This window comes from Botrytis byssoidea (assembly GCF_014898295.1).
Source record: "Botrytis byssoidea strain MUCL 94 chromosome Unknown BBYS_005, whole genome shotgun sequence".
In the NCBI taxonomy this organism is placed as follows: Eukaryota; Fungi; Ascomycota; class Leotiomycetes; order Helotiales; family Sclerotiniaceae; genus Botrytis; species Botrytis byssoidea.
In genome coordinates this window covers 1,174,034-1,188,031 of record NW_024065846.1, presented here as the reverse complement: position 1 = coordinate 1,188,031, position 13,998 = coordinate 1,174,034, and the positions used below count along the sequence as shown (strand labels likewise).

Genomic DNA, 13,998 nt, shown 5'->3' with positions numbered 1-13,998 from the left:
CCATGAAATACGGTTGAATTACAGAAGTTGGTAGTGAAATATAGCTATAGAAACTTGCAAGAAATCACATTACCAATATTCTGTCGTTAGCAGCTTCGTAAAGTAACCAGTCTCTTGTTTTTAGCATATCAACATCTTAACATCGATCCCTTTCTCCGTAAAAAGCATCCGTGTCCATCAATATTTACAAGTTGCCAGATTTCAACAAAATAATTCTCCACATTCAAACACTTTGCGAGATTGGAGAAGGAATAGATTGCGACCTCAGTCTTCTTTCATACAAATCATAAAACAGGAATCGAACCGAAGTTCACAAAAGCGGTAAGCTATCATCTGCATCACTTGGTAAAAGTTATCACCGTTGACAAAAAACAGTAAATTGCATGAAGTTTACCATTCGTTCCTATCTCGTATATTCGCTACGGAAATCATGGATCGGCAAGTAAGAATCAATAAAGCCAAGCAGGAAATCGAGGCCATGTTCGAAGGCTTAAATGACAGCGATGCAGCTGACATAGTTGTGATCTGCCAGAATGCAATCGAAACTATCGAGATGAGACGTGCAAAGAAACTCAGAGTCTTCAAAGAATTCTACAAGCCTCTCCCTGTCAGCGATACCGATGAAAACAGCTCTGCTGAAACCACACAGAAAATCACCAACAAGTATTTTCACCTCTACCAGGCACTCCCCGTGTTGGAGGAATTGCGAGATTTGGGTAAGAATTCTTCGTCACTCTGTTCAAAAACGTCTTACTAACATGGAGCAGATCAGAGAAGAAAAAACACAAAGAACGAGTTGAACTTTCAAGTATTGATTGCTGAACAAAAGGAACATATCGAAGACTTGAAGAACGAAAAGCAGATACAATATACCGACTTATTTGGAGCAGAATTGGGAATTGTCGACAAGTATATTGGGGTCTGTTTTTCTCGACAGGTTGATGGGGACTGCACTGGCTCTGGAAATGTTGTGAACAAGAAATAGGAGATCTGGTATAGGATATATGGTCATGGTTAGATGTTGTCAAGGTGATGGCCTAGGCACAAGGAGGAACACTGATCAGGCATTATACTCAAATAAGGCATTGATTGTTCTCAATAGGCGTCGGAATAAGGATAAATCAGAGGGCTAGTTCTGAATAAGAACAAGGAAAGATTTCTTACCACCAACATCTCACATCGCTATGCGTATAACGCTGAATTTGATTAAAGTGAAGTGAAGTGAAGTGAAGTGATCCCATGAACGCTGTAGATGATTTGGGCTGATGATCAAAGAGCACTTCAAGGGTAAGGTACCATTACCTATTCATGATCTGCGTTGTTATATTATGAATCCTGTAAACACCAAAATTTGCCTTGATCGTCCTAAAGGAATGTGCCTGGCTTTGGTAACATAGCAATGTCAATTCTGCGAAGGCTACCTAGTTAAACAAGAAATGATGAGTATCTCCCAAATAGTCAAGATGTGGTAGAAACAGCAGAAGTAGCCCACTATGGAGTTCACTTATTCACGTTCACTGAGAAAACAGGTTACTTTGCTCTTCTCATTGAAATGTACCTACTTTAAGATACTACTTTTAGAGTCTCAATCCAGATCTAGTATCATCAATTCATGCACGAGGAGGGCTGATCTATATCAGGTAAGGAAGATTCACGATACAGAACATGATTGACTCTGAATTTTATTTTCTATTTCTGGAGGGACAGGTTTGTCCTAGAGACATTGGTAAAGCGACAGAGGTGTTGACACCTGAGATGAGAAGTTCTTCATCCTATTTTCCGTGTGAGCAGTCAAGTGTCTGGCTAGAGCCCATAACATGGCATTGTTGATCAGTATGAGCAACTTGGGGTTCGATAGAGGTAGAGACTCTGTCCATTGTTTCTAGACTTTCACTTAAGATTTCCAGAACATCGATGCAGAGTGAAGATGCTAACTGGATATATTGCCAATACTCTAGAGCCAAGACTGTTCGCCTTCTCATTACAAAAGAGTCAAGACAAGAGAGAAGAGTGTTGAAAGGCCCTCTGCATTACATTAAACACAAAACAACGAATGTCTATCTCACTTCAGGAAACAACTTCGACCATTTGGTGCACATGATTGTTTGCAAGTCACAAGTCGTCTCATTACTGTTGCAACATCAGGAAAGGGGGAACTGAAAGCCTTTGAAAATGAAAGAAGCGGAGAACAACATCGGCTAATGCTAGGCGGAGGGGCATTGCATCAATGAGGAAAAGAAGAGCAATTCTGCTGTCTAGCGGGTTCTAGTTTCGTACATGATCCATATCAATCTCAAGAGACAACTTTTTTATTTCTCCACTGTACAAGCAGGAACTGGAAGCGCAGAAGAACTATTTTCCTTATCTTTTGTGCTCAGCATACCATTCCGAAAGGAGAAACACTTCGTTGTCCAGATCTTCATCACTCTTATCTTCTCTACCATTTCAGGCAATGATATAACCATTAAAGGGACTGACTGAGCCTTATGACAAAAAAGCACACCGCAGATATTTAATATCCGTTAAAGCTAGTTTTCAAAGGAGCCTCTTGATCCGCAGAGGGGAAAAAGAATCTTCCAGACGCCAAATCCGTGGTCGATGATACCTTCCTATCCTATGATTTTTAGCTCGTTTTCTATTCTCAACTCAGGACATCGTTCCTCCTATTTTGATTCCCTGTCTAGCTATATTGCTGTGCCTCTGACCTGGCTCAATATCCAACCAAAATAAGCCAAAAGTGAAGGATGAAAGTTGCTGACTCGAGTTTACAGATCCTGTAATTTCCCATGGGGGCCAGTGCCTTCGTATGTTGTAGCCAGAAATTGTCTACATTATGGAATCGGCACCGAACAAAGCAGTTGCTTTTAAAGATACGGACCAAATCTCTAGAAGAGTACACCGAGTTAGCCCGAAATCGGTTCCGAGATCCCACTTTACTTGCACCGGTACCTTTATCAAACTGTCAAAATTGTGACATATCGGCAGTTCAAACACAGTCAGCTTAATTCGGGACTTTCATGGTCGATGCCGGATATGCAGAATAATCTATCCGCATGTACTAATACTCATGTAAAAGACAACAGTTGGAATCTGTAGATTTGACATCTATAGATCCTGATAACAGTTGGTGGTCTGCGATCATTAATCGAAGGTTGACGCGTCAAAAAGAAATGCATAATTCAGGGAGTAACGAAGATCTCTGCATCAACATATCAATTGAGCCTCAGACGTTAAATACATGTAAGATAAATCATTTACTACACACCTATAACTATACCAAGTACGGCGAATGCCATGGCAGGCTACGTGTGAATTACGCACCCTCATCACAGCACAGCACACCACACCACACCAATATCTTAAACATTTTGCCGCTTAGAGAAGCAGAGCCTCATTTGCGAAGTTGAATGATTTGGAATGCGACAAGGAACGAATCCCAACCAAATACTTAGCTGCTATACCGTGGAATGCACATGCAACCTAAGCTGGCTCGAGGCTGGACACCCCGCACGCCCGCGATTGCAAATTGAGCAAGCAAGCAAGTATGGAAATTATGGGAACTCAATACTTCGCATGCACGATGAATCACTACTCAGGCCGAGAAGCACGGAGCCGTCTGTCAAAATCTTTTGGGTCCGCCAGTATGAAGATCTTTACTTCAATGGTGTCTCGTTAAAAGACACCAAATGTCTGCACGTATGCACTGCGCCCTTCCAATCCAAACCATGCCTTGACTTACCTGAATGCTGGGTAGATTTCAATCATTTGACCAACGGGGCATATGAACATGCCATACGTATGTGCCTCAAATCGGATACGGAAAAAGCTCCTTAAAGCCGGGGAAAGGAGAAAAGGTATAGTATTAAACCGAGCCCCGACCGATCGCGAGCTAGATGTGTGATGTTATCTCTCTCATTTGATTGGCACCTAGAAGGCGCATTTGGCGAGTTTGAAGATTGATGGGAGCCTAGTATGATTCACAAACAAGGTGTTTCACTCGTACGAATAATTATCCACTAGCCTTTTACATATATACATCCACATGGCAATTTTGGGCTTGCCGAAACATCGGGTCGAATTGATCATTGGTAGAATTGTCTCAATAAAACTTTTCCCACTCGGATATAGATTAACTTGCTTGTTCATGGGAAATAAATTGACAATCCAAGTTTGTGAAGAGAAATGTCATTTGATGTGCTTTAGATATTGGTAGGCTTGGTAAAATGGGTAAATATGCTGCAGGGATTAAACATTGGTGCTTGGCATTGGTGGAGATATCCAGGAAAGGAGATATCTCGAATCTCGATGTCAATGGATATCTGGATGATTTGCCGCGGAAACTTATACTATTTTCTAATTGTCTTGACTCGAGCTTGTGCTTCGGATCCGAGTTTTAATCGGGAACCCGCAAAGAGATAAAGGTAGAAATGGAGGGGAGCTCGGCTACAACCTGAGCTCCCTGAGTCCCTTCATTCCAATGTGGTTTTTCGTGCGTCTAAATCAGACGAAAACCCATTAAAGAGAGAGTATCCATTACACCTATTTTAACTGCTTTTCCCACTTCCCTCTATTTCACATGTACGTGAAAGGTCACAGACTCACAGGTAGCGAATGCGCAGCCGTTTTGCTATGGTGTATGGTCCAGAATCTAATTGACTTCATAGTGTGTAAAAGAGACCCTTCCCCTCGTTTATTAAAGCCTCATTTGCAAAATACGACTTACCGAATTGGGAGCGTATTGAAGCTATCTATCCATCTATCCATCCATTCCAGCTATCTATCTATGCTATGCAGGGCTCTGGCAAGGATGTTGGGAATCTGGCCCCAAGTGAAATTCTGCAACCACATGGCTTGCCTGTCTTTCACATGGTATTTCTAGCGATGGAGATAAGATGTTATGTACGTCGGAACCCTCGTAGTTGACGGAGAAATACCCTCAGTATTCAGCCTACGGAGTTTGAAGCATACCGTAAGTAGGCTGTCGGGGGGGAATAAATGCGAAATTCGGTGAAGAAGAATTGAATAATTGGAGAACCAGTTCCTCAATCGTTGATTTCGAACGAGCGACCAAGACGGGCCATTCAATGTCCCGTCGATATCATTCATGCCGCAAGACCCCTCCGCACAAGGAAAAGGGAACTCCGTTGCTTAAATTCCCGTACATGTTCAAAAGGAATAAACACTAATACATCCGTCAGTTCCATAATCCACAATATGGACGGATCGACCGTAAATTGTCAATTCCTTCGTCTGTTTCATTGCGGCGCATAAAGTCGCTATGTAACCTACATGTGTAAACCATCACGAGTTAATATCGCAATATCATGTGGAAACAGAGGAAGGACTCTGAATCGGTGATTAATAAGTTCCGTTCGAGCCCTGGAACTAGCCAAATGATCCACCCTCCCCACTGTGACTCCTATCATTGTCTGCTGCCGCAACGGATATTCCCCTGATGATATGAAGACTCGAACTGACAATGAATGAATCTCGGAATACATAGGGTCCTATAGTACGTACTTTGGACTATGAAGTGGAGTTTTACCGAATTTTATCGTAGGTGGAATTCCATGCCTAACTTCCCCGGCTGGTAGCAGTGGATCGTTCACAGAGGGTCTCCATAGGTGAGCGCTTGTAAGTAGGTTTTGACTTTCATCGATCGAAGATCAGTATGTGTTCAAATGCCTAAAAATAAATGTAGAGTAAAGCACTTACCTACTGTGATCGCTAGTAGTCGGATGCAGTTCGTTAGACAATGATCGCGATGACGACCCGCGAAAACTATTGCGGAGACACAACTTCCTGGACATCAAGTTTGGAAGTATTCGAGTATCGATGAAGAAAGGAATCAGAACCCATATTCAAGGAGTAGATCTTCTCCTCGTTACAATAAGTATATCGCTTTTCATTGGCCCCATATACGATGTTCTCCATTGTGATCTTTTCAAGGATTCAATTTCGGAAATCTTGCTGAAATGCAACCAAATAGAGTATATGATTTTTTAACCACGACGTATCTGGGCAATCAGAACGAAAATGGGCCCCTGTTGCTTTCAAAACCAGCCCCCAAAAATGTGGCACGGGTGTCCTCTTCTACCTACGCCTTGTGGGATTTATAATAAATTTCTTCTCCATTGTATCATCTTTCCACTAATCCGCTAGTAACCAGGAATAGAACACTACCACAAGTAAATACCTCGAGATTCAGTTTTTGATTGGCAGATACTTGTTGGGTATAACAGGAGAAAAAGAAACAACAGGCAGGCTGTGACCCAGCCCTAGGCTTGAGTCCTGATCTGTATGGAACATTCGATCTAATGTCTGCTAAATGCCTCAAACAGGAAGGTGGGCAGTGCACCTAGTATTTTTCGACGTGAAAACCTCATTTTGAGCAGAGCCCTGGACGCTTTTACAGTGAAATCGAAGATACATGATCGACGGGCGGTGAACTGAAAGTATGGGGGTTTGAAATATTGCATGAAAGGTAGTAGATGTGTGGGTGGTAACAGAGGGTTGATATCAAATGATCAAACGAGTATACCAATCTCGTCAGGGCATTCTACTCGGTGTCTGTGTAGGGGATCTAAAGGTGGCTTCACAAACAAATGCCAAATTTTGTTCAGCCTTACGCGGCGAGCATTACTTTAGCTGCCAGGAATCGGTCGGTGCTTCTTTGCTGCGGAGGCTCCGTCAAATAGTACGATGCGGAATACGCAACCAACAATGTACTGGGTGCAACAAGCCTCAGGGACCAGAAGGCTTGAATCTATGTACGTAGGTTGGCATGTTTGTTAACGTTACTTTCTCATCCATGATCAATCGGGTTTGAACAATGCTGGTGATGCCATCCATCCATGCATCTATCTGGCTCAGAGAACAAATGAATATACGTATAATCTAATTCACGGCGGTGAGTCAGTATGCATACTATTACGACTTCTATTTCCGCACCCTCGTCATGGATGTTTCTCCCGAACTCGGTGGAACAAGTGTGGCATGTTAATCTTGATATTGATTATAGTATGAGCCGACTATACTACATCGATTTGAAGCCTTCATTTCTAGCCAGGATACTATTTCAAAGATTCACATGAATAATTTAATGACAAAGCAATGAGGGCGACACGATTAGATCCACTACCTAATATGACCCCTTCATTGTCGTCGTTGTCATCTACAGCATTAATCTAGATCTACCATCGATATCAATATATCAGCCTATAACCCCTCGTTCCCAGCCCAATCAAAACCCTTCATTTCTTCACAAGTTAATCGGAGCATGCGAAAATGGGTAGCGCGTCATAACCCCATATTTGGCATCTAATCCCCACTGCCCATTCTTAACGTTAAACGACATTTGGTGTACGTTGTGAGGCTATATTAGTGGAGAAAGGGAAAGGATAGGAAAACAAAGCTAACAACACAAGTAAAATAAAGGAAAGCGAAGGAGTCGAAAATTAAATTGAAGTCACGACATAACAGCTCCGTAATCAAGAACGTTCTTTTTCTCAGTAACAAATGGCATTGCTTTACTCGGATTTACCCAAGCCGCACCAGCAAGAGAATAGAATCCTGACGGACGAAAGCTCGAACGTAAAGTCTCAAACTAGCCTTAAGATTCCCGAATCGTGAAATGAAGGATTATCCTAGACGTTAAAATAGCCTTAATTGGACGCTCCCAATGCGACTTCATGTCATTGTGCCTTACTCCTGCCTACGCGAATATCAAATGACAATATTAGCATTTCGGATCTTCATATTAACAATCACCTTACCGCACAATCACGTTAATTTTGACGTACAGCAGTTGTACAATAGAATTTGGTGATTTCTAATTGCTCCGAGATCTTCTTCTCAAATTTCTTGATACTCCGCAAGGTTTGGGATGCTTTTAGGTATGGGGTGACCATGCAAAAGATCCGGATTGAACGGATTAGAGTGGTCAAAGACCCTAATCTCTGAAGCCCGTGTACATATCCCGTACATTTTCATGATTATATTATAAAATTATATAATATGAGATGATGTATTTTGTGCATAAACTTTGACGTCTGCGTGCAAGGTCCAAGGCACATTTAATGATGCGGTGGAGTCCCCCGGGTTCTTCAGCCTTCAATGGTGTGGAGTTGTCTCAATTGCTCGGACCAAGATCAAGGGCTCAACTTGATTCAACGGTCTCGTAAAAGTGTATGTTAGATTCTATCCTAGACCGTCTGTCAAGTTTAGTAAAGCTTGAATAAAAGTCAAATCGGCGACCTGCCCTTTGGACAATTCTCATCTGCCGCAATATAGATGTCAAAAGCACGATACAGATTATGAACTAAAATTCATACTTTTCCAAAATCGTCAGTAACATGCAGTGTGTCTACACGTATCTACACCCAATTACCAGAGGAACCAATGTTCACCATACCACACACAGCCGATGCAATCTAGTTGCCAAGCCACAGCACAATTAGCAGTTGCTCAGCCCTTTTAAATCCCGGCACTTTGTCACTGGGAATTCCCGCAGCATATCCATTCCAATGAAGCACAGCGGGGCATCATGTCAGCACCTTAAAAGATGATTACAGACCAGTGGTTGAGGACAAGATACTCGATAAGACTTGGTATTGCTTGGCTTGCTTGTGCTTACCCATAATCATATCAAGCATGCCACGCATGGAAGCGTGCTCGAATCATCTTCAGCGGTGACAAAGTCATTGTGTGGGTTCAAGATATCACATAAGACTTCAGAAAAAGAAGTTGACTGGATGTTGGAGCTCCGGGTACTGGCTTTACTCTAGAACAATGAGATGATGAAAGGAATGACATGAGATGTTTCGCATGTATCATGTAATCCGCAAAGATATCCCAGAACCCACGCGGGAAACGGAATAAGATACCCATGAACCATTATCACGGGGGTGGAGACTTGGGAGAATGGCATTTTCCCACTTTGTAAGAGGAGCCAAAAGTCTGGATCTCGGCGTGGCTGGGGTGGACTAATACTCTTTGCTCTCTTACAAGATTGAGGTCATCGAAAACCCACATTTGAAGACACTCAACGAATGATCATCATCCACAAACAATATCTGGGGTACAAAATCATCAGGTTTGATAACATTGAATGCAAGACTTTCTCTGGGAGTATGCATCTCGGACGAATGATCCCACTTCTGGAAGCTTGAGATGGTAGATTGGAGAGACAAGCCCAGTAGTACTATTGATTCAGGAAGCGTAATTCCCAGCCTCTACGATGAAACTAGTGAACCTCTAATCGTGTCTATGCGATAATCTCAGCTAAGCTCCTTGAACCTCTATTGAAGGTACAGTATGTGGCAGTCGACTAATTCTCCGAAGTGGCTTTTGGGTACCAAGCACGAGCAAGCTTTCGTCAGCTTTGATACGCTGATTGATCCAGGAACAGTCATCACTAGATTCGTAGTCTGGTATGGGTATCTCGCTCTCTCAGTCTACTCTCTTGGTACTAAAATGCAGTGGTTCAAAATACGAAGAAGCAAGTACTCTGCCGACGACTAGTGTGGTAATGGAATCAGACTAGAACAATGAGGGAATTAGAAATAGAAGCATATGTGAAAACTCCTCGTGAGAGTCACTCGGCATTAAGAAAGGAGAGTGTTAAGGAGAAAACGCGGCAGGTAGGGCTCGTAATTGTCAATTTTGATAACGGGTTTATCAGGTCGATAAATCCGGATCCAAGACTCGAATATTGCTCATGAGGGGGGTATTAATTTTGCCATGAAATCTGGAACATTTCGGTCGTAAATCCGATAATCCGTATGGTCTTCATTGTCGATCGTTCATGGCAAAGAACGAAATGGTCTTCACCGCAAAGCATTGTGTAACAGTCTCCTAAATCCGGTCTCGATCGCCCCCATTCTTCAGATACCCGGTTTGAAACCAACTCGTATAGTAGATCTCGACGCCTTTAAATGCCTAAGATAGTCATTTTATCGTTGTGCTGGAGGTCTAATGATTGCAGAAATCAATACCATTCGTCCTTGTTACGGTACATGATGTTGAAAGCCAACACAACATTATACTTTCGGGTTTTTTGGCATCTGTAAAGATGAGAGGGGAGATGGCGACCGGGTAGGGCTGAGCGGTCAATGGTGTCATGCGCAACAAGGCCACCTGGGCATCTAATGCGTTCTTCGGTGGTACCGGAATGAACGATGCGAGAATTTGTCCCTTTCGTGACTTGAGCATAAAATTGCGGTACTCCGCTACTGTTTGTCTTTCTCACCGTCGTTGAATTACGACTTCGCTCGCTTAAGCAGGAATCTGCAATGGCTATTGGTCAAAAGGTGTATGACAGGGTTTTATATGCTCCATGCAACCAATTTTCCTGCGGTGTGGACTTTAATTGATGGCGGAGAGGTTGGGGTGTCTGTGTGTTCAAGGGTTTGATGTGATAGTGGTGTGGAGTGGTTCCCAAGGAAAATTATGGTAACATTTGTATTTTACCTTGTTCATCATCGTTTTATCACCCAATCAATAAAGTATCTCGTCCCAGGCATCATAGTCATCGGCGGTCGAAATAAATAAACATATGACAAAGCACGTGTACTTCCAGGGCTAGACGTAACACGACATGGGTATGAGGGTTTTAGATGGGATCAAATCGCATTCAATTGCCTATTGATCAATTATGATAGACGGCGATGACAATTTCAAGATGCTGAAGATATTTCTTGGCTTGATTGGCTTGATGTTGACTTGTTTGTAGCGAATAAATCACCACTAGTTGAGACGGAGTAATGGAAGGAATTATGTTGAATAATAAAGGCCAGTTAGAATATTTAAAGAATATCGCGACATCCGCAATCATTATCCCGTGGAAATTGGCTAAGTGTTTTCCAAGATAAAAGATGCTTTATACTGCATGGCGATAGTGATTAAAGCCATCAAAGATACTCCAAAGATCAGGCCCATATGGGATCTTGCCCCCATTAGTTAACCTAAATTTACGTACAGATTGATCTAAAGCCCCCTTAAACTTGACTTCGTAAATAGTATTCGTTAACTATAGTAAATGCTCAGTATCATATACTATTAGTGCCATAATTAGATATTTCAGCCATGCTAATAATTCGGCGACCTCGAAGAATCTTGTGATTGTTCTTGGGGCAGACAAATGGTAAAAGGGGAGGGGAAGCAAGACAAGAGCGGGCTCCGAGCCTACTAGCTAGCTGTTAGGTGTGTGATAAAAATGTTTACTCATGGCTTCCGATGTACCAAAATGGAGCCTCCCAGTCCCAGAACAGAAAACTATGCTTCCATTAATACAGACCAAGACTGTTCTCGAGATTGTCAGAAAATGCTTCCGTAATTCGTAACTAATCCAGTGAATAGTGTCCATCGCATTCGGTTATCGTCTATCTGGCTCTAGGTCTTTACCTTGTACTGGGGTGCAATTTCCATTAAGTCTTCAGGCAACCATCATGAATATGCAACAAAGATACAATCTGGTAACTATCTCCAACCTGGTCATAACGTGCAAATACTTCCCCGAACCCCCAAAAACGCCAATTTACCATGATTAGATAGATGGGTCCGATTAGATTACCTTCGCCGTTGCTACTTACTAACCATTCGACCTTGCCCTGTTAGTAGACTGAATCATTTACAAATCAATCACAGTAGTACTCACTGCATCGTACTTTACTTCTATGAGATGGAGATGGATATTGTACCCAGTGTACAAGTGATTAGTTCTCCGTCTATTATTAACATTTACATCATGAGGGAAGGCAGGAGCGAAAAGCATACCTCAAGAGGAAAAGTGGAAAATCGTAAATGCAATTGGCTAGGAGCAGTTAGTAGACTGTGTGTTTCGTGCGTTCATTCAACGGCATGGTTCATGGTTTGATAAAGGCTTCAAAATAGGTTTTGGGTTTGTGCTTCATCAACGCCTAATGTGCACTCATAGGGCTGGCGAGTTGTTAATAGAGTTTGCTTTTTTCTTCTTCTGACTGCTTCATCTCTAGGTACATAATGGCTGATTCTATCTCTGGAATTAGTCAAAATTAATAAATTGTGAATTGTTTCTAAATTTACCTACATTTTTCATCACACACACACATACAACTCTCTGGATGAATTTCTCCGGTTGGTGGTTGGTGGGTTGTGGTTGGATGCTGCTTTACGAGACAGACAGTGACCATACTCATCGATATGGCGGAAATCTATTAATGGCCCCCTAATTAATCCACATTTCCAATTTAGGAAATCTTGACTACGAGATTGGATCTTTAGTACGCCTCATACATGCATGTGGATGAATGTACCCTTTTTAGGTTTGGACTCGGTGTCCATGGAAGGATGGTGTGTGTGTTTATGTGTTCTGTGGCAGAATCGACTGCCCCAGCTGCACGGCGCACCTCCCGGCCGTTTTTAACAGGGTGCGCAAAGTGACTTACAAGGGGGGCATGCTGTGCAGGGTATCCAAAGTAATTGCAGGGGATTTCCTCTTCTAGGGTCTTTCAACAGGGTTTTGGTCGTTTGTGTTGTAGAGTAGCTGAGCAAGAAGTGCGCCAGGATTCGGGGCCAAGTGGTTTGGAAATTCCGTATAGCTGCGTCAGTTTGGTTATCCCACATTCACATATATATGGAGGAAGCCTCCCCAGTGTAAGGCATCTCAAGACCTTGTTGTAACAGAACTTCAGATCCTCCAAGGCTCCTCAGACCAGATTATATCTTCAACTTTTCTGCTTTTGATACTGAATCGGTACACTTTCATCTTTTTAAACAAATTATCAGCATGTCTCGACACAGTTACACATACTCCACGGCTACTACCGCCAGACATATGACAACCCACGGCACCAGCAGTGCTTTCAGCAGCTCTGCCAATCCAGATGAGGATTGGACAAAGATCTCTGATCTTGCTGAGCGCAGAAGAATTCAGAATCGTATTGCTCAAAGAAACTACCGTAAGTTATCCACGCAAAGTTTCGGATCATAAACAGCCACTGATTCCTTTCCTCTAGGCAAGAAGCTCAAGAGACGTCTCGAAGACCTCGAGCGCAGAGCCGGTTCCTCTTCAGCATCTCCACCTCAGGCGCATGCGGAGCTTCATCAACAGCCAGAACGCATCAACGAGAATCAACAATACAGAAGAAGCCCAGAACATGTGCAACGACAAGTTTCCCCAAGACTTTTGCCTAGCCAGTACACACCTCCAATGCACAGCGATGACGAGATCATATTTTCTCAAAACTTCGATCGTGATGGATCTAGAACGCCACCTCTATTTACATATCATACATACCCTGCGCCAGAGGATATTTCCTACCCACCATACCCACATTCGCAGCCATACCGCGCAGTTTCCGATAGTGAACGATCAGAGGCATACCAGCATTACATGGCACCAGTACCAGTTACCTTACCTTCCATGATGCATTTCAACGATGCAATCAAGCGAGAACCTGAAGACACTATGAGCCCATACAATATGAGCTACCAAGGCTTGCCAGCGATCGATATTCATTCTCATCACGGTTATGATAATCCTCATGTAAGGCACCCTCAAGCTGCAAAGCCACTTGGACTGGGTCCTAACAGATATATGCAGACGCCACCTTTATCACACTCTTACGAGCACTCTACCACATGCTCCGAGTCCGGATATCAATATCCTACTACTCCTCTTTCTATGCCTCCCTCGCCCCGCATGATGTCGCATATATGAGAGAGGATATCAAAATAACAATTCGGGATATTTGGTTCTTTTGCTTGGGATATGTGAAACAGAGTTCGAAGTGCTCGACACTCGCTTTAGATGGATTGGGCATTGCTTGGAAACGATGGAAGATTTGAAGGAACAATCAATGGGAGTCAGGAGCGTACGGAGTTTGATTTACTGCCGGTAGAAATGAAGGAACGATCCTAATGTAAATACCCAGTACGATTAGTGTTTTTTCCCTTTCATTCTTTTGTATAGCAAAATTTGAAACGACTTCTCTACACAATTTCTTCCCACTATTCTCA

The 13,998-nt window shown here is 42.8% G+C and overlaps 3 protein-coding genes across 3 annotated transcripts; 2 read left to right on the top strand and 1 right to left on the bottom strand.

The window, feature by feature from the left end:
* Nucleotides 1-430: 430 nt before the first annotated feature.
* On the top strand, nt 431-985 carry EAE97_003169 (uncharacterized protein; the record flags this gene model as incomplete). Its single annotated transcript, XM_038873681.1, has 2 exons — nt 431-716; nt 768-985. The coding sequence occupies 2 exons, from the start codon at nt 431-433 to the stop codon at nt 983-985; spliced, it is 504 nt and encodes a 167-aa protein (XP_038735544.1).
* Nucleotides 986-5,385: 4,400 nt separating this feature from the next.
* Nucleotides 5,386-5,810, bottom strand: EAE97_003168 (uncharacterized protein; the record flags this gene model as incomplete). The annotated part of the gene is made up of 3 exons (XM_038873680.1): nt 5,386-5,473; nt 5,521-5,649; nt 5,716-5,810. The coding sequence occupies 3 exons, from the start codon at nt 5,808-5,810 to the stop codon at nt 5,386-5,388; spliced, it is 312 nt and encodes a 103-aa protein (XP_038735543.1).
* A 6,956-nt stretch (nt 5,811-12,766) lies between these two features.
* EAE97_003167 (uncharacterized protein) lies at nt 12,767-13,699 on the top strand (the record flags this gene model as incomplete). The annotated part of the gene is made up of 2 exons (XM_038873679.1): nt 12,767-12,938; nt 12,996-13,699. The coding sequence occupies 2 exons, from the start codon at nt 12,767-12,769 to the stop codon at nt 13,697-13,699; spliced, it is 876 nt and encodes a 291-aa protein (XP_038735542.1).
* Nucleotides 13,700-13,998: the final 299 nt, after the last annotated feature.